Genomic DNA, 24,571 nt, shown 5'->3' on the forward strand with positions numbered 1-24,571 from the left:
CTTGAAATCAATAAGAGAAAGACTAGAATCAGCCTTCTGTCTATATAGTATCTACTGCTTGCCTTTCGGGCTACGTACCCTTACCTAGTTGACAGGTCTTCTACCCTGACTAGTAGATATTTCTTTGACATGAGATGCTGGTTTGTATATTTAGTATCATGGATACTGATGAGGTCTATGTCCTCGACGTGGAAATTAGTCGCAGACGCTATGCTCATAGTCGACATGTATGATCAACCAATTAGGGTTACATTAGCGGGCTCTAATATATATACGTGACGTACGCAGAGTTAGCAATCCTATGGAAACTGTAACAATCAAAATGATTAACACATGGTATATAGTATACTGAACCAATAGACTATAGAGCAAATATTACAGTTATCAGAGGTTCAAATATTAATTTTGCAGTGATACAATCAATATTAAATCAAGTTGGAATTTTAATTAATGGGGTTGTAGATCTATATAACATTCTTCATCAGAAAGAAGACAAGCAAAGGCGAGATGGCCGAGCGGTCTAAGGCGCTGGAGTAAGGTTCCAGTCTCGAAAGGGGCGTGGGTTCAAATCCCACTCTCGTCAACATCTTTTTCTCCCCTCTTTTTATCCCTACCCAAGGGGAGCAGCCTGTGCGTTGAGAGAAGGGATCTCTTTTTGATAACCCTTCATAATAAACCAACCTTGTTGTGTCTACAGGTGGTGTGCCTTGCTATACACGTAGACATGATGATTTGTTAATTGGCCTATTGCATGCGTCAGTGCAAACAGGTTGTATGTAGCCATTCGGTATTCAGATAAAACCACCAAAAGTGCCCTACCTGTCTTGCACATCAAGAAGGCAGTGTGCTTCAGGGTTTGCAGGGAAGGTTACATGGCTAATAGATGCTAAGAGATGAGTCCTGTACGGATGAGAATATCGGACCGGTCACTCTGGTGGTAAATATTCCTGGTTATGTGGATACAAATATTTGATGTCCTGCAGGTACCAGGCCTTCTCGCCTTCTGCTAAGGCTTCCCTATTATGACCCTCCTCACGCCGCAACCTGCCTAAACACACTGCGATATGCATAACTGGACTGGTGTAGCGAATTAATTGGGGCCATGAAGAACAGTACGACGGTTCGGATCATTACCACGACCACCGTACCTGGATCAAAAGCACAGCATTCAGCTGTTCATAAAAGCAAAACATCCCAGGCTGGGCAGGCTAGTGTGTTTACCTATACAAATTGCGCAGCCGTCTATACCACTGCAACTTTAGCACAAGGCTTCCAAGTCGCGAGGAATATGTTTGTTTTAAAGAGCCTTTTCCCCTTTACCTCTACCCTTTCATTCAAGCCTAATATCTACACCCCCCACCTAAACACGTCAAGAACTGGTATATCGTGAACCTCGACAGCACAACCCACCTGAGACAATCTAACATCGCTATAAACTGTGCCAAGTACTCTCCCACAGCAGTTATTCCCCTCTCCTGCCTCTGTGGACAAGTGCAAACCCAGTCTTCCGACAGCCAGACCCTGAGAAACACCTATGCGTTCGGCTCCGACCTCACTGCCCTGCTCTCAAAGTGGATATCAACCAGCACGACAGTCGCGACACACATCTCTACAAGCCAAGTGAAAACATAGGACTTGGATAACTGTGATAAGTGGTACAGGGATGCAGTTTAACAAGGAGAAGTTCGGAGGAAATCACACTGTCCTGGATGCAGAGGTCGGAGGGGAAAGAGATAGGTGGCTAGCTGACGGCGCCAGTATCAGCAGGCTTACTTGTGTGGTCATGCCGCTTGGGGGAATTAGTCAACCTCTCGGTTGACAGGCCCAGGGATTGTAGAGAGAATCTGGAGATGCAATTTCAGGCTCCGGATGAACAAATCGTTGCCGTGTGGTACCACAAGGCCAAGTTTCGGTTTCTTTCGACGAGGAGTGTGGATACGGTAGATCTTAATCACGTACCCAGGTGGAGGTGGTATGATCGTCCGCGATATCTGCCCAGTGAGGCGGATGATATGGTGGAGGTTGAGTTGGAAAATCGGCTGGAATTGGACGGGGACTATGAGGAGCATCACATTGGTTAGAGACGATTTTTTGCAGCTTCAATGATGACCTTAAGCATAGAAATTGTCAAAGGAAGGGCAGGAACGACCTAAAAGTACTCAGAAGCCCCTCGTTCTCACGGTCCATATTGTGCTTGTAGAGGAATTGGTATTAGCATCGATACCAGTGAACACAATACTCAGCCTCGCCTAGGCACAGGCGTGCTTCAATTGGTGACGTGGGCTTGGGATGAGGTTGAGTTCACCATCTTTTCGTCTAAGATGCCTAATCTCCCTGGAATGCAGTACACATTTGCAATTGTCTTTTTGCTTTCACCCTCGTCTCTCTCTCAATCCCTTTGTTGTGCATACTAATGCCGACCATGTTGATATGGCTACTGGAATAAATACCAAGCCAACATGGATCCAGTCCAGTTAACCAAACAAGGGCTTTTACTTGAAGAAGAGGCATATCATCACACGGGAAATGCTCGGACTATTTATGTGGCCATAGGTGCCTTCCAAAGCCTATTTTTTTTAATCATACCTCAGGATAACTCTCGGTTACCGTAGTACCTCGAGTCTTGATTGAGTGATGCCAGAGATTTACACGATTTAGCCCCTAGTCTAGGTGATCTCAGAGAGACGTATTCTATTTGCCGCACGGTATTGGATGTCAGATGTCAAGTCAAACCCAGTGTACCACCAGTGAGTCAAGTGGAGGCCCATGAATCGCAATCGATGGTCGCTTGTTGTGTGATGTTCCCGCTATCATTTATGTTGACTGTACCGTTGTCATGGAACCTTGGTCGTTGGAAACCTGTGAAGTGTTTCAGACGACGCGTAGCTCTCTGGGTGCTGCTATTCACTCTTTCTGCCTCCCACGCGTCTCTGTCTACTTCCTGACCTCCTTCCCATTCTTCCTTTCGCCCCCGTCGCGGTTTATATCGCTATCCGCCATTGTCCTCTTCTTCATTTGCCTATTGTCATCTACCGCTTACTGTTTACTTCAACTGGTGCCATGGTTGATCTCCTAAGTGCGCTAGCGCGCATCGCTGTTAACTTCCCTGATATGGAGTCGCTCTCTGTGATAGAGGCCGATCGTGAGGCTCAGGTTGCAGCCATGAAGAAGAGTGGGTATCTGATCTCTTTGGTCACCCAGCCACTAACGGTCGCAGGGTTGAACTGGACGTCGGTGATGGATAAAACAGCTGTACGCCTGTTGGATACCGTGCGAAGTGGTCGTGCTTCTGGTACCACAGCTACGACACAGCTTAACAATAAGCATTACAAAAGTGCCTATGTTTTGCATCGGAGCGGTTGTGAGTCCACCGAGCGCTGCGACAAGTGCGTAGAGACAAAATCTCGCTATGAAGTATGCATTGTCTCTCCATCCTTTCGTGGGCGTGCTCTCTACTACGGGGCCTGTTCGAACTGCGTTGCACGCGGCCATGGCAATGAGTGTTCGATTCGTCGGGCGTTTGCGAATGCGGGCGGCCAGAACTTTGATCCAAGAGATATTGAGTAGGTTCCTATTATTGCTTTTATCAGACCAGCTATGTGACTGTTGTAGCGCTATTGTCAGCCTTGGCGGTCTTGTGCGCGCCTCCTTTATCGAGGCCAAGCAGCTCCAGACGTCGGGGGCTGCTGCATTTTACGAGAGCAACGATGAGAAGATGGTGGCGAATAACGGTGGAGAGTTTGTGAAGGAAGAATCTGTTGCCATCGAGTCCGTTGTTTCTACCCTCCGTGATAAGGCGACCTCCCTGAGTGTTTCTCTACCTAAAATCGTCGACGCTATGAATCAGCTTAGCGATCACCTGTCGCATAATACTGATGCCGTCAATCAACTGCTAGAGAGGTCCACCAGGCTGGCGGCTTCTATTGAGCTCCTCTCATCTAACTTGCAGAAGGTTCCTGCGACTGCCTCGCCCAGGCCAACTGGCAGACAAGTTGCCCTGGTTACTGGTACGAGCAGTAATTTGGGGCCCTTTCCGGCGTCGGGTAGTCTCACATTGCGCCGTTCTAAGTTCCTGTCTGGCTTACGTCGTTCCCGCATAATTGATGACTCGGATGAGGAGGTGATGGCTGTAGAGGAATCTGCGTATAAGAAGCAGAAGAGTAAGTAGGGATGCCTTTCGTGTGGTGATTACTCGCTTCGTTATGTGGCTTCTGTTATCTGGCTACAGATTTGTATGTAACTTTCGCGGATTTCGGAGAGGGCTTTGCAGTTAATTCTGTTATTTTCTGTTTGGCTTTTCTGTAGCATCCCTTTTGAGCGTCATAGAGCGCCTTGTTTAGCTATCGCTTACAGTGTGGGTGGAACCACTGCAATCGGTCCTTTGAAGCTGACCGTGGTGGCGTCCCGTCGCGGTTGTACTTCTTCTCCGGTGCCCTCCAGGTCTTCTAATAATTATTGTTGCTACCTGCCAGGGAGATAAACCTGTTCTTGGGCCTTCTGGCCCCTGGGTGTCCTAGTAGCCAGATAGTTGGTTGATGATCTGAATGAAATTGAATCCAGCAGGGTATTGAAGTCCTGGTAATATAACATATTGCATTAGGGCAAGGCCTTGAATAATCTCGGCCTGAGATTGAAAGAAGGGTTTATCCTAATTCCCAAATAGGATATTGCCTGAAATTCCTCAGCTTAGGGGGCCGGGGCTATCTCTAGAGACGAATATAAAACTATATAGCTATATTACAAAGCCTCCTATATAGTTTATATACATATAAAATGTAATCTTTGTATAGATTATACAATATAGCTTATTATAAGACTTTTACTACTTCTGGAAATATTTTGCTCTCTATACTAGTATTAGTATATTATAATCTTAACTTGTTTATTTATTATCTGAAAATAAATATTATAGATCCAGCTATAATAAAAATCCTCCAGGTGATGGTTGGAATGCGAAGTTAGGTAGTCGGAAGGGGTTCGTCTAAGTGTGACGGATTTGATGATAGTAACACGAATGTCTTCATTTTCATAATCAGAACGTGCTTTCAGCTCGTCTTCGAACACAGAGATGCTTCCACCTCTTCTTGTCCAGAAGCCTCAGTACATATTTTACAGAGGCTGGCACTGCTTTTGTCACCGCTATTCAATCTTCTGTTTTCTCAGCATCAATCCGCCTCATTGGCGAAAATAGTAAGCGCCAGGCAAAGAATATTACTAGTATCCGCGTTGAATGATGCCTTGGCCATCAATCAACCCAGAAAATAGGCTCAATCTTCTTTCCTTCAGCTATAGGTAAGGGGGCTTTTACCCTGATTTGCCAACTGCATGTGGTTGGGCATAGCGCCTTCCAATGTCTTTGCGTAACCTAAACCATGGCCAGCTCCCTTTCTACCGATCTCTCATGGTTTCATCTTTGTATAATTAGCTACAATATGTGAAAGGAGACATAGCCTATTCAAAGTGCACATTGGGTTGCCTGTCCTTGGGGTTGACTGTGGAGATAGTCATAATGCAGTGTTGCGAACCCCAATTTGTAGTGCTGGGGCTTATTACGGATCTTTCTGGAGTAGTACTCAGTATAGCCAAATGAAGCGACTTGTAGACAGCCATGTACACAAAAACGTGGTTTAAGGCTTCTAGCCATAAACTAATACGATTCCATCCATGTTAGACAATCTGCAGAACCAGTATAGAGACAGGCATAACTAAGTACAGCTCAAATAGGAGAAAACATATAAAGGGCGTGGATAGTGGCAAATTGTAGCGACATGGTACAAAACAACCCCCCCCCCTTCCCCAAGCAGCTGTCCCGTGGCATGCCTCAGGCACTACTAGCCTGCCACGTGACGCCAAAAGCAAGCTGCTGGCGCCCTGATAAGAAGTAGTTTAAGCACTTTAAGCAGTTCAAACGGTTCAAGCAGCTTTTGCTTGTAAGGTTATATGCCAGTAGTACTAGTATAATGGTGCCTGAGACACTTACTATAAGAGAAATGACGTAACTCGTGAATTGAACAACCAATCAAAACCCAGATACTTTGCCCCGTACAGGCAGTAGTACGTACTTAGTAGTACGAGTAATAGGAAACGCGATGCGTGTCTTCCCGAGCATTGAATCCCAAGAACTTCCTGCACCTCACACTCTGCCCCAATGTTGGCACTAAGGTCTCCCGCTCTTCTAGCGAGCCGTTTTTGTAAAAACTCACTGTATTCAAACCCTCTTCAGCGCATATCAATCCCAGGATCAAAGCCTCTTTTCCATCGCACAACCAGCACAATGTCAAGCAACTCTCTGCTTTCTACACAGTATACAGGCCTGTCTGGTCGCATTTACACTATCGAACATGTTCTGCAGGAAGAAGTTTCTCCACTGCGTCAAGTCTATCGTGCCTCGTGAGTAGACACCGAGCCTTCCCCATGTTTACATGTTTATACCTCCTTCAGGGCGGATGGTCACAAGTTCATATTAAAGTACATACATCCTGTCAACTTTGAAGATCTTGGAGAAGTCAATAATCGCCTACGTGGCAATGCAAGCCATGTCCGCCTTGCTGTGGACACGATCCCTGACAAGTCTATGTTTGTTTTCGAACACTTCACAGGTCATCTCTTAACTCTTGCCCAGAAGGACTTGCCTCTTGCGGTGATCAGGAGAATCCTCAAGAATGCCCTCACTGGGCTTGCCGAGCTTCATGACCAGGATATCGTACACACAGGTATTTTTGACTGCTGTTTTCTTAGAATACTGGACAGCAACTTACTCTTTGTAGATGTAAAAGCAGACAATATTTTTATCAATTGGCAGAATCGCAATGATGAGATTATTGTTGACCAAGTTCAACTTGGAGATCTGGAAGATGCAGCTCATATCCCCCCAGGGTGCGACATGGTCGGGAAACAGGCAGGAAACTGGATTTGGAGGAGCCCCGAAGCCCACGCAAGAGGGCCTGTTAACAAACCTTCAGATGTTTTCTCGTTTGCTCTTGTTGTAAGTTCTCACCTGGTAGTTTCTTAAGCGCAGCTGCTAATTGGCTGCCTAGTGCATCTGCGCCGTCCATAAGCGCATCATTTTCGCAGTTCAAGAAGACAAGTTGGAAGAGGGTGTTGATCCCCTCGCTGTCGTGATCGAGCGCCAGATCTCTTACTTCGCAGATGAAGACGGACTCAATGGATTCTTGAAGCATCTTGGTGACAATCCATGGGTTCATGTTTTTGAAGTGACTCGGGACGGATTCAATCAGGAGACCCCGCGTGAGCCATTCGCGTTCTGGAATGGTGTTGATGATGACTTTAAAAGTCTCATATGTGCCATGACACATTTTGATCCGGGGAAAAGGATCACGGCGCGTCAGGCATTGGAGCATAAATGGTTTGAGGGTGTTTGATCGGGAGCAGTCAAGGTGTTATCCCGTCCAATGAAATACTTCCATGCGCACTGGTGTGGCGTTAAGGAATATATGTTGTTATATTAGCCTGTCCAGTATGAAGCTGACAAAGTAGTTAATCGATGTCTTTCAATCAGTCCTTCCGTGAGCCTTCATTTGACCTCAGTCATAATTGGCGCTCATTTAATATTCAGTAATATAATATCGCTTATAAAGAGCTGGCTAATCTTATAGATCTCAGACCCGGACTAGGTTATCGGGAGATGATGATTGCATGTTGTCGAGTACAAAATGCTTCAGAACTTTCCTATACCATCATATTTCCTATGAAGCGTTACTTCTTTTCTTTCTGAGCATCGTACTCCAGTATGTTTGGATTGTATCTGGGCTTCTCCCTGTATATTGCTCTAAGAATAACTTTGTCATCTGCATCTAATACTACCTCATATTGGTAGGCTGGGCTCGGCAAGACCGAATAAATCATCCACTACTGCCTCAGCTTTAGATGCCGGGTCAACAGCACTGTGGGGGCTGCAGCAGCCTCATCATCGTCCCATATCAATAAGCTGAGCTAAGGGTAGCATTGAATAGAGTCCGACAACTGATCTCACAAACGCGGAACGGGACCATTGCAGGATTCTCATTATCGGTCAACACGAAGTCTGGCCTAAAATGGCCCATACAGTCATTGCAAGGACGCGAAGATCCATTTTTACCCTGCTAATGCACTCAAGTCTGGCTCAGTAGTGTACATTCAACTTGAAGGGCATCTAGAAGGAAGGTAAAGAATCTTTGCTTTTTATTATCCTTGATATAACTAAATAAGGATTCAAAATTACAACCAAAGGCGAGATGGCCGAGCGGTCTAAGGCGCTGGAGTAAGGTTCCAGTCTCGAAAGGGGCGTGGGTTCAAATCCCACTCTCGTCAACATTCTTTTTTTGCTTGTCCCTCCCCTTCTCACCATTTTCATGTTAATTATTTTGCCCTAGCAGATGCCAGGAGACAGTAGCCCGTCTGGAGCCAAGCAACATGAACAAATAGATATTACGCGGGGTGCAAATGTACAATAGTTAAATTTGCCTCATATATCTTTGAAAACTACCAGCTTGTACATATGACCATTGGGTGTGGAGAACACGGCTTCCCGTCCGCTCAGCCGTACTTAAGCTACATATCGAACGCGGTCAACAAACAGATTGAGCTCTTGAAAGTTGCTGTTTTGTGGGTCGCTTTCTTGCTGACGGACAGGAGCCTGTAAAGAGAGACATTAGTTGCGAGTACATTCAATTGTCCCTACTGCAACTTTGATAGAGAGACTTGGAAGCTAAAAAGTTTCTCCTTTCTTAGTTCCGTATATCTGGTTCATACATTTGGGTTGAGGAGTAGTTATGTTCGAATCATAATAATCTGAAGTATAAATTTAATGTATGAGCGCCCAGGCCGCACACAGTCCAAACAGCATAGTCTTGCCTCGCGCTGATGTACCCCGGCATTCCTGACCCAGAGCCCAGCAAACGAGGGATTCATCTCATCATGTTGGATAAAGCCCCCTCAAAGCTGTATATCCAATTTTTGCGTATTTAGAGGATGCGATTGACGGAACAACGGAGCCTGGTGGGGTTGAGGTAAGGGTTGAGCTGGTTTCATTGAGTAGGGTTTGTATGCCTGGGCATGTTCTGAGAGATATTAGGGGCTTGTATAATTGTACCAGGCAGGTGTTCAGTGATGTAAATAAGAAAAAGTGATTCTCCAGATCAACATGGGCTTGTACCTGACATACTAGGGTCTGACCAAGGCTCCTTCCTCCCTTTCCCACAATAAAACACTCTCCATGGTCACGAGAAAAAAAATATGTATCAGGGATTAGTTAGTACAGAGTTAGATAAATATTTCACTGATCTTCGGTGCTACGACACAATGTACTTGACAGGGACTTTAGTCAGTACTGGCAACGGATCCCTTCATGAATGGTCCTTATTTTAACTTCAATGATTGAAAATTGGCTAGCACGTAGCGTAGCTGAAAACCCTTTCATGAATACAGCAAATATAGTATGGCGCCCGCCATAGCACATGATCTTAAGCTTTCTCGCCTGTAAGCCAAGGGTCTTGCAGGAGCTCTTTAGCTGTTGCTCTCTCCTCAGGCATCCAGGTCAGAGCTCTACGGATGAAACGGAGGAAGCCAGACTTGTCTTCCAATTGGGTTTCAAGAGCTTCCATTGTCCGACAATCCGGAATAGACGCAAGGCCCAACCATCGCCCTATGATGGCAGCAGTTAGCAGCGATATTAGAGAGTGGAGCACTACTAGAGTCTGTTTTCTAACACATTTACGCTTTGGAGTAGTCAACATACCATGTTCATCCCAAAAGTCAGCTCTCCTTTCCGGACTTTTAGCTAGAAATTCTGCGGGTGGTGGCCCCAAAAGCAGCAATCAGCTGGGCGAGGTGAGCAGCATCATAAAGATTGCCATCTTCGTCGCGCGCTGTGAAGAGTCTTTTTGGCTCCAGGAGATCCCAGGCCTATGATCAGGATACAGTTAGTTCGTAAGTAATACTACCAGAGATGCAATTATGATAATTAGATTGAGACCTACCGTGAGACCAACGCTCCAGATATCAACGGGATAGCTCCACCCCACACAAAGCAATGTTTCAGGAGCACGGTACTCCAAGGGCATGATATCGCCGCCATGTGGTCCTAAACCGATTCTGGCCTCCCCAAAGTCAGAGAGCAACATGGGACCTGCCTTGGGTCGTATTAGGCGCGAGAGATAGATAGTCCGAGAAGGTGAGACTGGCTTGCGAGGCACCGGGGATGAAAATTCCTCTTGTTCGAGTTTGTGAAATAAATCGTTATTGTTGACACCAAGAAGCATATTCCCTGGGTGTATATCTGCAATCTGTCAGCGGTGAATGAAGAATGCCGTACGCCGAGGAAAATGCTGGCTAGAGATGATACCGGTATGAACAATCTCTCCACAGGTATGGAGAAAATCCAACGCCTCGAGAAGCTCAATTATTGCTCCCTTTACAAGGTCTTCATCAAACCCATCCCGCCGGAACACCAGCTTCATGTCACGTAGGCTCATCTGGGCAGCTTCGAAGACAAGGACGATATGCTTGCCATCTGGACCAGTGACTTGAAAAGAGTCTAGCAATCTTCGGATATTGTCTCGTCCTCGATGTGACGTATCTCCCATTCGGCGGGAGATGTGATCGTAAACTGGGAGTTCTCGATGAAACATAGAGGTGTACACGTACACTTTCAGTGCGACATACTGATGATCCCTATAGAAGTCAGCCGAGCATTTTGGTATGGACAACTCGCGCTCACTTGCCTCAGATACCGAGCTAGCCAGGATGTCGAGGAACTACCAAAACCGAACTTGGCAATTACTTGATAGCGGCCTTGGAAAGCCTCGCCCAGTCGAACTGGATAGAATCGATCTTCTTTGTAATCGGACAACTCTTCCTCTCGTGAATTTGGCATTGAGGTTTGTACGGTCGAGAGTGGTCTCAACGAAGAGCTGGTTGCGGTCCACAGGGGTGGCATTCTCCGTCAAGGGTAGACGGGAGGGATGGATTGAACTCGTGCCATGGGAACGGTGCTTGGCCGTAGGGGACTTGTCAAAGTCCAAGTACGTCTTACAAGAGACGCCATTTGTTGAATGAGGGGCGTACCAGGCGAACATGCTACTATCAATGGGAAACTTGAAAGTCGAGGCGCGAAAGGCTGGCGGCTACTCAGCGCGTCACGGGGGTGTGACACTGGGCGGCGCGCTTCCCCATATGAAAGGCGCCCCACAACATACTGTACCTTCCTTAGTACCTCCTCGTGGATAACTTATATATGTGGTCATTGTCATGCACCTGGGCTCTACCTAGTTCTTATTTTACGGTAATTTAGCTACCTTTACGTATGATAAACTGTACTGCATTTTGTACTTTTGCTAAGACACACCAGGTGACTCACTTCCAAAGTTCTATCCTGTACTGAGGCAGTGCCGCAGTTGTGCTGGCAACAACGAACGACATAATGGTTTGATGGTCTTTTGTCTACTAATTAGGGTGCGAACCTAGACAGGAAAGCTACATTTCGCCGAGATATGGGCAACTTCGCTTGCTATCTAATAGAGAAGAAAAACAAGAATCTTTCGAGAAAATTCAAAACCATTATTGAATAATAAATTAAAGATTACATATTATAAACTAGTATTGTAGATAGCCAATATATAGGTTTAGTCAGGCTCCTGATGAGTAGTAGTAGTAATAGTAGTAGTAGTAGCAGCGTGTGCATTATTCCCACTCTTTTAGCTTATTAGCTGTATGCCACGTAGACTTCGGGTTGCACACCTCGCACGTGATTGATATACAAAGTATTGATATTAAGAATCATATGTTGAAAAAGTAGGTTGAAATATGCCAAGTTGGTTGAGAAAGTCGAGTATATCAGCGTTGCAATTTTTTGCGGAACTGGCAGCGGGTGTAGTCAGACAGACTTCTAAAGTTTTACCCTACTAAATACTCTCGATATCTGTCAAATCGGATCCTTTGGACATCACGAACCTGGTTAAATTAAGTCCGTTGCCAATCACTTGGCCGGCTCGGGCCGCCCAAAGTGGATTTTGATTCTCCTAGCGGATCATGGAGTGCTTTTAGGGCTTATACAAGTTTCCTGGTTTGGTGGTGATGCTTACGAGTTATGTTTTAGCGCAAGCGTAGCAGTGTCCCAGCTTGTTGCTACTCCGTATATGCTATTATTATACAGCAGTTGGATATCTGATTAAATGCCCAGCTTCTGAGTGTGCCATGCTTGTGTTGGGGCATTTTGACCGGGCGCATGACCAACGAATCCCGGCTCTTTTTCATGTCGATTTTATTCAGCTGTAGGAGTGGCTGGCGGTGACAATGGGTCGAAGATCTAATTTTAAATTAGATAATATTGAATATTATACAATCTAAACATAATGAAAGCTAATCCACCCAGAAAAATGCCCCAACTCTGGCTGGTATTAAAGCTGCAACTCTCTCCAGCAGCTACTCACATGAATCGTGGAAGGCGAGCCAAGGAAGTGGCTCAGTGGTGTAAGTGCAACTAAAGTATATCGGGGCCCTATTCTCGATACCAATTTCACATAGCCATCCATCCGACATGTCTGAAAAATAGTGGGCAGCTGTGTTGCGGAACAACGATCTGTTATGCGGTTGCTACCTGAACACCGGCCGCACAAGGAGTAGGCGAGCAGTATTCACTAGCCTTGAAACTAGATACTACCCAGGTGAGCTCACAACCTCGCTACTGACCCTCTACTTCTTGATAGACAGACACAGCGAAAATCAAGCCTTTGCTATAGCAAAAAGAAAGATACCCGGCTATGACATTCCCGCAGGTGCGAAAGACGGGGACTTTAAAGCGCCATCTGTTAGTTGCCTCGTCAAACAAGCCTACAGAGTATCATGAGATCATACGCCACTTGGTAGATGGAATTCCGTATCCCCCGTTTCCGTGTCACCGATAAGGCACACGTAGATGTGCTCGAATTGAAGAGCTCGCTACAGGTCTCTATGGCAGAAAGTGCATTTAGCCAAACAACTGTTGAGGCCTCCCCGTATGCCATCTCCCCTCCTTTCCATTCTTTCCGCTGAAGTTGATTTAAATACGCCCTGGATTTCATATACGGACTGGAGGCATTCCAGTGGCGGTTCCTTTTGTGGTGCCAGCGCGGGAGTCAAGGCAGGGTACAGTGAAAGTGCTTCGAGTAGCTCTGCTGCTTCCGTAGCCAGCGAATAGCAGTTTATGTACATTTCTTATGATGTACGCCTTTGACTCTATACAGCTCGCAAAAGTGCCGGCTGACGTAAGATACAGTTCCCTCGAGTTGAGATATACCTTGATCAGGAAAGCCTCAAGGTGTCGGCCGAATGCAAAGCGGACCTGGATATCCTACGTTCAAAGCGCACCAGTGAGGAACTAGAGCGATTCTATAAAAAATATGATCTGTATATGGCTTATATCGGTATCCTCGCGCATTATGTTCTGTCAGCTAACATGTATAAAAGGGCATGTTTTTGTTCCCCAGGTCCAACCTGGCGGCCGCCTCTACTCCATTAAGAGCTCTCAGAGCTTTGGATTAGCGAGCAAGAAACAGAAATCTTCAATGATGAAGGCCTCCACAAGTGCGTCGTTCGCTGGTTTTGGAGCGAAAGCAGACGTTAGTGCGAGCCACGAAAGGAATACTGCACAAGAGAAGAGCAGCAACAGCAGTACATACAACCGTTCCATTACCTGGCATGCAGATGGAGGAGACACCTTACTGTGCAGCAATCGAGTCTTCTAGTTTGTCAAACTAGGTGTAGGCTTGACGGTTCTTCCTTGATATACATAGTCCACCATCTTGGTGTCCAACTGTCGCCGACTATCAGAACTGGTGTTTGTCGCTTTTAAAGTTCGAAGCACACGCTGGGGTGAGAGTGGTGAGCGCGCACTGGGGATAATCGCACAATAAGGCAAGTTAGATGTGCTTAATGTTCAAGGGAGATTCAAACCAATAGGTCATTAGGGCGAAAGCTGGCAGACAAAGCTGTGTACCATTACCCGACTGCATACGAGAGATTCCCCATCCTCAACTACCACGAATCGAACGAACAACTATTGTGTGTTCTTCAAGCTGCTGCTAAAAAGAGCGACGTTGCTTGGGAAGGTGGCATCGCAAGGGTGAATGACACTTGAGTTTATTCTATATCTATGGTACATTACTGACTAGAGTAGATGAAATATGGAGTGTCCTATCGCCCATATATTTACGACAAGGGAGATTTCTATGGCATTCGCCAGACCACTAAAGACGATTACTTCGGTAGAGAAGGTGTGTTGTACGCTGGAAAGAATGAACACTCAAACGTTACTTTCAAGGTCTGCTCATTGTGTGGACAGGAGATTCATACCGACACGGTCGGCACTAATCACAATGTCAAGCTGGCATTTTACAGCGCAAATGACGAAATGCTCAAGGATATCAAAGATGAGGATGATATAATATGCCTATCTGGTGAACACCAACATCCGATGGAATTTGTTTTGTGCTGCATCTAAGCTAAGGGCAAGAACCTGTTCACCTCTCTCAGTGAGGTTATATAGTTCAGGAATATTGTTTGTATCCAGCCCTAAATCGCCATTCAAATATCCCTGGTTGTGATATTTTTTGGTATTGGAAGCTCTAGCAACCGTGAGTTTAAAGCCTTGCACAGAAAACAGAATTTAGAAATCTGCGGTGGTTTTTATAAGGCTGTATAACTATCTAGTATAATTTAACCAACACCTCTTTCTTTACGGAGCTTATTGAGGAGCTTCTCCAGCACTATAAATGTAGCCACCCAGCCTACTCTGAGCGCATAGAGTAAATATACTTAGAAGTTCAAGTTAACGGTGACATTCACAGCACCACCCTGAAATGTACATCAAAGGACAGAGACAACTCCTCCTCCTCTCTACACCGAAGACGGTTCTCAGATACAGTCAACAACGTGTGGCTGCAAGATTGAGGAGGAGATGGTGCCACTGTCATACCTGAAAGAAAGACACCAAGGGCTAGACAGGTTATATAACGGCGGTCTTAAGACGACCCATAGTGCTGATCACTGTATGCGACCGTAGTGATGATCAGAATAGATGTAGTGCCTATCGACAAGTATGTGGCTATCTAAACTGAGACTCTACATGCAGTCCCTAGAATACTACCTGCCTTGCTCGTATCTGGTAGCACCTGTACTGAGATGTCTTTGGTAGTTTGCCTTTTTTTTTTACTTTATGATCATTGAGTTTTGCCGATATCCCTCCAAAGGGCATAAAATACATATCATTCTCAGGGGCTCGCTGGGGAACGGGCCCCTGCATAATTAAGGTAACCGGAGTGGAGGACAGTCCCGAAGGGTCTTGTGGGGCAATATAGCGTGTGCAGAAGCTCAGACTTTATAGTAGCAAGCTAGGCTCAAATAGTCGAGACTAAATAACGCAAGGGGCGTGAACGGTCCAGTCATACAGCAATACTCAGTCTTAGTCTTAGGTGTTCGGGGTGTTATACCCCGAACACTTCGTATACTTGAGCTCGGGAGTGTGGACGACTTTGGGGTACATAAGCTCGCGATGTGGAGGGATTCGGTATAAATGAGAGTGCATTTCTTAGGACGATGATCGGCAGACTGATTCTGGTCTCCTGTTGGACATCTTTATAATGTCTACCAAATAGACACGGACATGCTATCCGTTTCCCCAGCTTGCAGATGAGCGCAACCCCAGACAAATCGAAGGTGGAATATTCGGTCAATATCGAAGCGAGAGTATTTCCATGCTGCAGATGGAGCATAAATATCACCACTGATCCCCTGTGAAATGCAAACATACATCTCTCATCCCCTTGTATTCATCCAAAGATCGTCACCAACATCGGCCTAGCACAATGCGTCTGTCTCTTCTTTCTCTTGTGCTTCGAACATCAATTAGTCTGGCTGCAGCTGAATATATCGATTGGAGAACTTACGAAGCAAATGGCGTGAACCTCGGCGGGTGGCTTTGCCAGGAATCCACCATCGACACGACCTGGTGGGCTCAGTATTCCAAAGGAGCACCGGATGAATGGGGGCTCTGTGCTAACCAAGGATCCCTCTGTGGCTCGATCCTTGAGAAAAGATATGCATCGTATATCACGACCGCAGATATCGACAAACTACATACCGCTGGTATTAACACCCTGCGCATCCCAACCACCTACGCCGCATGGATCAAAGTGCCAGGATCACAGCTCTATTCCGGAAATCAAGTTGACTTCTTGAAGAACATTGCTACCTATGCTATCACCAAGTATGGTATGCATGTCATCATTGATGTACACTCACTCCCCGGCGGAGTCAATGGAATGCCATTTGGAGAAGCCGAAGGGCACTTTGGATGGTTTAACAACCAGACTGCGTTTGACTATTCACTCAAGGCAATCGATGCTGTCCTGTCCTATGTCCAGGATTCTGATCATCCAGACTCATACACAATTGCCCCGATCAATGAGCCCGTGGACAACGAAGACTTATCGACCTTTGGTACTCCAGCCGCTCTCTCAGACGAAGGAGCAGCCTGGGTTCTGAAATATATCCAAGAAGTCCTCTCCAAAGTGGCCGCCATCAACCCAAAAATCCCCGTCATGTTTCAGGGAAGCTTCCGAGCACCAGAATACTGGGCCCCCAACCTGTCCAGCAGCGACAATGTGGTGTTTGACGTGCATCACTATTACTTCGCCGGTCGAGGAGCCACTGGTGCTAACATTACGTCCTACATCTGCGCGGATGCAGAGGCTGATGTAGGCGACGGCTCTTTCCCTACCTTTGTAGGGGAATGGTCAATTCAGGCGGAATTCGAAAACAGTTTTGCTCGACGACAGGAGGCACTGAACACCGGTCTGTTTGCATTTGCAAAATACTCACGTGGGAGCTCTTACTGGACGGCCAAATTCTCGGGCAACGCTACTGTTGATGGCGAGGGAGTCCAGGCGGACTATTGGAACTACATGACTTGGATTGATCAGGATATGATCCATCCTGATGAGGGCGAGGAAGTTTGTGCTTGAGTATACTGGTACAGCTTACCTGATGGACCCAAGGGCGCTATAAATGTACAGACAGATATGCCAGAAGACATGCAGTCGTCAACATTAGTTGCCGGTTTTTGTATTACAAGAGGTGATCAGACCACAAGTAGTTTTCTTTGACAAAGCTGAGTAGAATTATTAAAGTCGCTAAGCCTTTGCATTCGCATAATGAGGTAGGGAAACCTCGTACGCTATTAATACAAGGATAAAACCTATCCCAAGGCTTCAACGTTCCCAGCTCCCTCTTGATATTTTTTCTACCAAACAATACATTTAGCTTGGGCCAAAAGGCCCACCAATATTAGATGCCTTCATAACTTTAGATCCTTAATTCTTCCGGCACTATTCGCAGTATATAAGTCATTCTTTCGGAACTTGACATGGATACACTTTGCAGGATGAATCACTTACATAGCCCCAGCACCCTGGGCAGTCAGCAGTACAGTCAAGAAGAGGACAGCAATCAAGTCCGATCGACGGATTACACCGCAGTCCAGGTGTATCCTGACATGTAATTACAGGTGTATCCTGATGGTGAGAGCCCCAAGGTGCTTCAAAGTATCTAGGGGCAGCACCAAGAGCTAGACCCGTAAATAGGAGGACTGAAATGAGCTTCATAATGTATTTGACTGGTTTGTGAGGTAGCTAATCAAGTTTGTTTGAAAGGATGAATTGTAACTCAGAGCATTCATCTAGTTAGTTGCGATAGAACACCCTCTTTATATGTGCTCAATTCGTTTTAAGAACTTATGTCATAGAAGGAACATGCCCGGTGAACTCATATTCTAGTGTATAGTTACTCTTCCTACCTCGTTCCATGGACTAAACATCTGGTAGTTGCATCATCTAATACTATACTGTTGCCTAGTTCAAAGTATCAATGACGCCGTTTTACTCTTTAAAAACTTTCTTATCCTAGTAAAGCAATACGATATGCGGTGTATTAGTTAACAAGATCGGAAAAGCTGGGCCATGATGTACGCAACACATTGACGGCGAGCCTATCTGATTGTATGACCACTTTGTCGAGTCCTACTCGACTAGGTATAGTATCTCGGGGTGACATTCTGGCAGCTACCAGCGGAATGATTTATTTCTAGAACCATGGAATCTTCCCCCGCTTGCTGCCGAACGAACGCTAAGAATTTTGACAGCTCTTGAACAAGTGGAGCTCCGGTTTCGTACCGCTGCATGCAGCTATTCTCCACCTTGAAGTTAGGGTTGTAACTCTCGTTCTCAACCCGTTAGAACCTACCGACCCGGCTCACCACAGTCATAAGCAGTATAGGGTCCAGTACGTCATCACTATCTTCCTGCCAGCGCCGGCTCCAACATTCCGAGTGGTTGCTAGGAAGTAGAAATCTATCTCTACTTTTGACTTTTTGTTTCAAGTCCCTCTGCTGCCTTCTCCCCTTCCGCCACGTTAGTGTCTGCTTGCACCGTATCTCAAGGGGGAGCAGTGTAGGTTATGAATTTAGGCCTGTTAAGGAAGGATTCCACCTCGGAGGACACCTTCCATTGGCTTCAAAACCATTGCGTGAATCACCTAGTACCGCAGAGGTCGACGAGAACTTGTGGGGGCACTTGGTGTTCCCCACATTCCGTAAACGTGTTGATAACTAGAACCAAAGATTTCGCTGCAGTGGTAGTTGTGGATCTGATAGTGGGCATTACTCTGTTGCCGGTCTTACCAGTACTGAAGCTAGGCTACCAGTCTAAGTGATCGAAATGCGAATGCTTAGCCATATATCGGGATCGAATATTGCAAGCTACAAGACTGTGTATTTAGTACTAGTTCTCGCTAATGAGATAATATACTGGTATTGAATTTTCACTAACATGGGATTCTGCAAAGGCTCGGAAGCTAGTCTTAATCCACACACGTACAATACAACTTTTACACAGCTACTGCTTTCCTTGGGAGTGTCAGCTCAGTGGGTCCATCAGCCCCATAATCCATATAGACGAAGGCTTCCCCACAATACCCAATTTTGTTAAGAAACAATCCATTAATTCTCTCAAAGCAGAGTACAATGGACTGAAGAGATCCAATTGGACAATGACCAAATAGTGGGAAGTGAGCCATTATTATACACTAAAAGCAACACAAGTGTTAACCCCAGGATTAAACCCACGGTACTGGGCATGTCATCGGATTGTCGGACTTTTTATTGCACGCACACGATACCCTGGAGTTCTAGTAGTATAAGACAACGCTGTTCTTATAATTAGCAAGTCCAATTGATTTGTTTTGGTTCCAGGGAAGAGGTGCAGACCCCGTTGCGGGTTTCATGATTGAACCTTGGCACTCAGTCCAAACGACGAGTCTGGTGCATAGTGGCGGCTTGGTGGATATTGTAAGTGTCTGCTACTTCCACTGCCGTACTTTGTTTTCCGGGGTTGTTAATACCATGATAATATTTCAATGGATGCGGGATAGCTGTTACTGGACGTCATTTACTCCGTGTACAAATGCAACGGGGTAAGCGAACCACTACTGCAAGCGGATAAAACGGACTAAAGATTACCGGCAAAGAGGAAGGGCAAAAGGTAACAGGAAAATACGTTAATACGGAGTAGCAGTTAGGAGTACTACTGGCTTGCCAGAGAGCCGGTGCAAAAATAAAGTGAATAAAAAGCAAAAAAAAAAAAGATGTTGACGAGAGTGGGATTTGAACCCACGCCCCTTTCGAGACTGGAACCTTACTCCAGCTGAGAGATTATTAGTTATTTGTTTGATAAGATGAGTATTTCATAGTGGTACTAACCGCCTTAGACCGCTCGGCCATCTCGCCTATTGGTTGAATTTTCGTATTCATTTTGACACTATAAGTCTATACTAATTTTCAAATGCCACCGCGCGGTGGATTTAGAGTATATCGCCAACCATGAGCCTGAATGAGGCATGACTATATAATATTTCAGTATGTACCAAGATTATCATAATATTATTGACTTCTGAGTGCCCAAAACGTGGTGCTTTGATGGTGCCCAAGGATATAATTCAGATACTCATAGAGCGGGAAGCCCGAGATATATTATCCATGTGGGTGTGAACATAATTAGCCTTTAGTGGGGGAGAGAAGGAAACTACAGGCACAGTTCTTGTTATTCTCGCTATCATTAGCCAACCCCTTGAGTTGGTTAAAAGTATCAATTTTTGTAGATTTTAATAACACTAAAATGGGTTGTGACTTGCTGATCTAGGGCTTGGCTACATATCAACAAGCCAAGTCCCCAAAGGGGTTGCGTATACCTAATAAGTGACAGGACATCGGACAGGGATATTGATATTTATATCAGCAAATCTATCCTATCACACAAAGTTAACTCATGTGCCAACTTAACTGCACTCATAAACCTCCCAAAAACCCCTCAACCAACCCCTTCAACACCTCCGGTGCCTCGGTCGGTGGAAAATGATACACACCAGGCAGGATCTCCAACCGACAAGACGGCAAAGCCCTTGCCATGGGCATGACACAGTGCTCCAACGGCAACAGATCGTGTTCACCCTGAACAATCAGCGTCGGCACAGTGATGTAAGTATAACTATCTTGCATATCACATTGGAACAACGCCTTGGCATTATATCGACGGCCATGCGGGGGCCACTTCGCCGCCTCGAGGGCGATGTCTTCACTCAGCCCCATGGCAGAATAAAACCGCGCAGCCCGAGACGGACTCTCGACGCCATCTGTCAATCCATCATATGTTATGAACTTCCCGTCGACGGTCTTGCCGTCATAGTAGGTGCCCGTGTAGATAATCCCGGCGACTGTATCTGGGTGCTTGAGGAAGTATGTCGAGGCGATGTTGCCGCCCATTGAGTGTGTGATGAGTACCACGGGGTGGGTGATGTTTGCGGCTCGGAGGACTGCACGCAGATCGGCAGCGTGTCCGGGGACGGTGTAACTGTCGGGTGTTTCGGGCTTGGAGGATCTCCCATATCCGCGTGAGTCGTAGGCGATGCAGTGGTGGCGAGAGCGGAGGCTAGAGATTAATGGCTGCCAGATGTTGGCGATGCCCATGTAGCCGGAGACGAATACCAACGTAGGTCCCGGCCCCGGTTGGCCTTGGATCTCGTAGTAGATTTCCTGGTTATCGGTGCTTGGGGCGAAGGGCATGTCGAATGAATGGACTTTATGTAAGGTATAGGTTATGTTTTGGGAGAAGTGAGACAAGTATTTCGTGGAAGGACGACTATAGATAGCTGTGTGAAGCTAATGATAAGAACTTTTGTTTCGGTTTCAGACCTATACTTTTAATACCACATGCTAGCAATCTATATATATTGTATTTGCCTGGTGTACAAAAAGGGCTTATAAACCATGAATGTTTGGTAGCTGTGGCGACTGAGATCGCCGGTGGGATACCCCGGTGGGATAATGGGTGGGATAGAGTCCATACTTCCACTCATCTGTGACAGAAATTCCATAATCAATCCAATCTGCAAAATACTCCCAAAGATCTATCGTCACGCCCAATAGTTGATGGATAACATGATTTAGTAAGCGAAAGCAGGTCTTGAAATATGGAGTAAACTAGAGACCTTCGGATAGGCACACTCGGTCCGAACATCCACGTCCGAAGCAGCCAAAGCGTCTCCACAATTTAAGCTCGGATCTCGGATCAGAGAGCAATTTCGGCCCAGCGTTATCATGCTTTTGGGAATCATGTTTACTCCATTTCGCTGCTTCGGGGATATTCTGCAATATATTGTAATGTCTATGTGTCTACGTCATTGTCAGGTCTGGATCAAGGTGGTGAAGATGGTCAGCTATACGACGATGAAGTCCATTTGTCGACCATCCAATTTCCACCGTCATATGTAAAGGTATTAAATAAGCTATTTATTCCCCATCTAAATATGTTCCCATTAAACTATCATCTGAATGATATCTGTCGTCTCTGGACCCTGCTATAGAGTCCTTAGTGTAACGTATTCCCCCGGAACTCACTAGCGAGGTACTCCATCAGAAGGGAGAGGAGGGTGGGGTGTGGGCGCGCACGAAGCGCAACAAACACCGTAGAAGATACTAGTATAAGCAGTGCGGGATGTCTTCAGGATCAAAGCCAGCTTCCAGCCAATGGGACATGTAATGGACCTCGGGTGCCGGAAAGTCCGTCGAATCATATGCATCCATCGAGGTGCCCATTGCAGGATTGTCATTCGGAATGTATGCCGGTACTGCTGATTCCTCTCCTTGCAGAAGGGTATCTTCTACGGGCCTCGAGTCAAGTCCGTTTTCACGAGGGGCAGAATTGCCATACCTGCTAAGTGATAAGTATCATCATGAGAAGCACCACTGAGATATTGTAAAAAAGGAATGGAGGAGAGACAAAGTAGGATCGATAAACGTACTGTAGCCACGGGAATGAGCTCAACAGATCTTCACTTAAGCCACCACCTTCTCCAGTGGAATGCAAGGTGTCCTTAGCGATTTTCATGACGTCTAGGCTAAGAGCCTTCCCACAGGTCGGACCAATATGCTTGATTTGATCGAGACACTTAATCGCACGCTCGACAGCAATAAAAATCTTTCTTGCATTGTCCGACATCGTCATGGGGTCTAACACATCATAGAGGAGGGTCACGCACGCAGAGACCAAAACGGTGGCCGAGGTACCGTCAAACTTAGCCTCAGGGTAGCGTTGAAAATACACATCGTGGTTGAGTTGAACGATACTTTGGGCCGAGGATATTGCCTCACTGATGGAGTCACACAGCTGTGGTTCTTCCGGCACATGTCCTTGTGTCTTACGTTGCGAGTTATGGAAAGTTGCAAGGACTAGAGCGGGCCTATAGATCAGCATCCGCGTGAAATAAAACTGATTTCCTAATGCCATCCGCTGTATCTCTTGCCAGCCTTCCCCAAGGGGGAGGTCCTCGTCAAAGAAATGTAAATGTGTCGGGAGGTCGTGAGTGATTGCCTCTAACTCTAATTCGTACTGCTTAATAGTCTCATGGATGTTAATGGCATTGGGCAATGATGGAATATGGGTAGGCGAGTATGTTTCAATCAATACTCGATCTATGATTGCGGCAAGCTTAGCGAGCGCTCGTATAAATCCGCAATCCATAGACGGCTTCAGGTGAAGCCAGCTTGCGGAATGCATTTCGAGTGTGTCTGATACCGGAAAGTCTTCTACATACGGTATGTCGTTAAGCTCGTCACGAAACGCAGATGGGCGCCCGGTATATAGAGCACATGAGCGTTCGTGAGCATATATAGTCCAAAATGTTAGCCTTAATCGATGTGCTTTAGCATTGACCCCATCAACGACTTGCAATCGGTTAATACCAAGAGCCATCGCGATCCGAGCGGCGTGTCCGAGATAGAGATACGCCTCGTTGGGCCTCATGACCTGGAAGGCGTATACCGCCTAGACCGATAACCATTAGTAGAGTGTCCCGGGGACGCAAGGCCCGCAATCATCGGATGTGAATGAAAAGAACTTACTTTGAGGAGCATAAAGTGGGTAGAGGACAGACTGATATCTTCGAATGCAGCGTTCAAACGGTTTGCCTTTTCTGAGAAATGTTGTGCCCAGCCTTCAGATGACCGAGTGTTCTGTTTTCCCTCGGAACTGCATACTCGGGCTCCAATAGCAAGTACCATAAACAGTATCTCGTCTCCTTTGGTGTTACGCCGCTCCCACGGTGGTTTCCAAAGATTATCCCATGATTGTACTATATCCGAATATACAAGAACTGGTGCCTGCGGATGAACGATATGAAAGTAGGAATCGATGAATGATTCTCCTAAATCTCGGGGAAAGTACGACGCTGCTGGGCATTGAGAAGGGTTGCTGTCCACCCCGACGGAGAACATGAATCGCTCGAGTTTCCAATTTCGGACGCCATCGGGGACAGAATCGGTGGGGGTTAGAAGGGATGCATCGGTCCTTTGCTGAATACGTTGGTACATGCGTTGAATAAAGCAGAAGTGGGACGAAGGGCCTAGGGCCGGTGTGAGTTGACTGATGAGTGCGATTGACTAAGAGCAGCCCCGAAGAAGAGGGGAAAGAACAAAGTAAGGGGGACACCAATTTTGCGTACCGTAATACTGGAATGAGCCGGTGTCGACATTTGATATTCCGATGCCCGCTCGCAACTCTCGTTGTCTTTTGAAGTGCACCGGGTCATTGCGGACCGGGGCTATGGATGGAAGTACGCCAGAAGATCTTGGCCGAGACGTATTAAGAGCTCTCAGTAATTTGCGGGTCGATCGTGGCTCTGGCCTTGGTGAGCGGTACTCACAATGGCGATTTGTCCTACGGCATTTGGCACAGGGACTTGCACCGTCACAGCGGACCTTCCGAGCACGACATGCTTCACAGGCCCGAGAAATCCGGGAAATGGGCAGATTCCTTGGAGAGGACGAGCCCGGTACCACCGTCGCACTCATTCCTTCTCAGATTGTACTTAGTGTCACCATCGAACTGGGCCTAACAATGATACATTGAAATGATGTCGCGGAGGGGAGGGAGAATACCGGGAGGAACAAAGCTTCGGACCACGGGTCCCGTTCCGAAGCATCCGTGCCGAA

The 24,571-nt window shown here is 46.4% G+C and overlaps 6 protein-coding genes across 6 annotated transcripts; 3 read left to right on the forward strand and 3 right to left on the reverse strand.

Annotated features, from left to right (window-relative positions):
* Positions 1–6,274: 6,274 nt before the first annotated feature.
* Positions 6,275–7,382, forward strand: ABOM_004287 (putative calcium/calmodulin dependent protein kinase; the record flags this gene model as incomplete). The annotated part of the gene is made up of 4 exons (XM_022531417.1): positions 6,275–6,390; positions 6,442–6,713; positions 6,768–6,985; positions 7,038–7,382. The coding sequence occupies 4 exons, from the start codon at positions 6,275–6,277 to the stop codon at positions 7,380–7,382; spliced, it is 951 nt and encodes a 316-aa protein (XP_022391470.1).
* A 2,392-nt stretch (positions 7,383–9,774) lies between these two features.
* ABOM_004288 (putative protein kinase) lies at positions 9,775–10,873 on the reverse strand (the record flags this gene model as incomplete). The annotated part of the gene is made up of 4 exons (XM_022531418.1): positions 9,775–9,903; positions 9,978–10,276; positions 10,343–10,671; positions 10,731–10,873. The coding sequence occupies 4 exons, from the start codon at positions 10,871–10,873 to the stop codon at positions 9,775–9,777; spliced, it is 900 nt and encodes a 299-aa protein (XP_022391464.1).
* Positions 10,874–12,864: 1,991 nt separating this feature from the next.
* On the forward strand, positions 12,865–14,476 carry ABOM_004289 (uncharacterized protein; the record flags this gene model as incomplete). Its single annotated transcript, XM_022531419.1, has 7 exons — positions 12,865–12,992; positions 13,081–13,159; positions 13,253–13,346; positions 13,444–13,595; positions 13,770–13,857; positions 13,944–14,098; positions 14,153–14,476. 7 exons carry the CDS (start codon positions 12,865–12,867, stop codon positions 14,474–14,476), a joined length of 1,020 nt encoding a protein of 339 aa, XP_022391463.1.
* A 1,363-nt stretch (positions 14,477–15,839) lies between these two features.
* Positions 15,840–16,997, forward strand: ABOM_004290 (cellulase; the record flags this gene model as incomplete). Its single annotated transcript, XM_022531420.1, has 1 exon — positions 15,840–16,997. One exon carries the CDS (start codon positions 15,840–15,842, stop codon positions 16,995–16,997), a length of 1,158 nt encoding a protein of 385 aa, XP_022391405.1.
* Positions 16,998–20,371: 3,374 nt separating this feature from the next.
* ABOM_004291 (alpha/beta fold hydrolase) lies at positions 20,372–21,145 on the reverse strand (the record flags this gene model as incomplete). Its single annotated transcript, XM_022531421.1, has 1 exon — positions 20,372–21,145. One exon carries the CDS (start codon positions 21,143–21,145, stop codon positions 20,372–20,374), a length of 774 nt encoding a protein of 257 aa, XP_022391406.1.
* A 912-nt stretch (positions 21,146–22,057) lies between these two features.
* Positions 22,058–24,430, reverse strand: ABOM_004292 (Zn(II)2Cys6 transcription factor; the record flags this gene model as incomplete). Its single annotated transcript, XM_022531422.1, has 4 exons — positions 22,058–22,292; positions 22,384–23,405; positions 23,483–23,982; positions 24,082–24,430. 4 exons carry the CDS (start codon positions 24,428–24,430, stop codon positions 22,058–22,060), a joined length of 2,106 nt encoding a protein of 701 aa, XP_022391403.1.
* Between the last annotated feature and the right edge of the window lie 141 nt (positions 24,431–24,571).

The sequence above is a fragment of the Aspergillus bombycis genome (genome assembly GCF_001792695.1).
Source record: "Aspergillus bombycis strain NRRL26010 chromosome Unknown contig00021, whole genome shotgun sequence".
NCBI lineage: Eukaryota > Fungi > Ascomycota > Eurotiomycetes > Eurotiales > Aspergillaceae > Aspergillus > Aspergillus bombycis.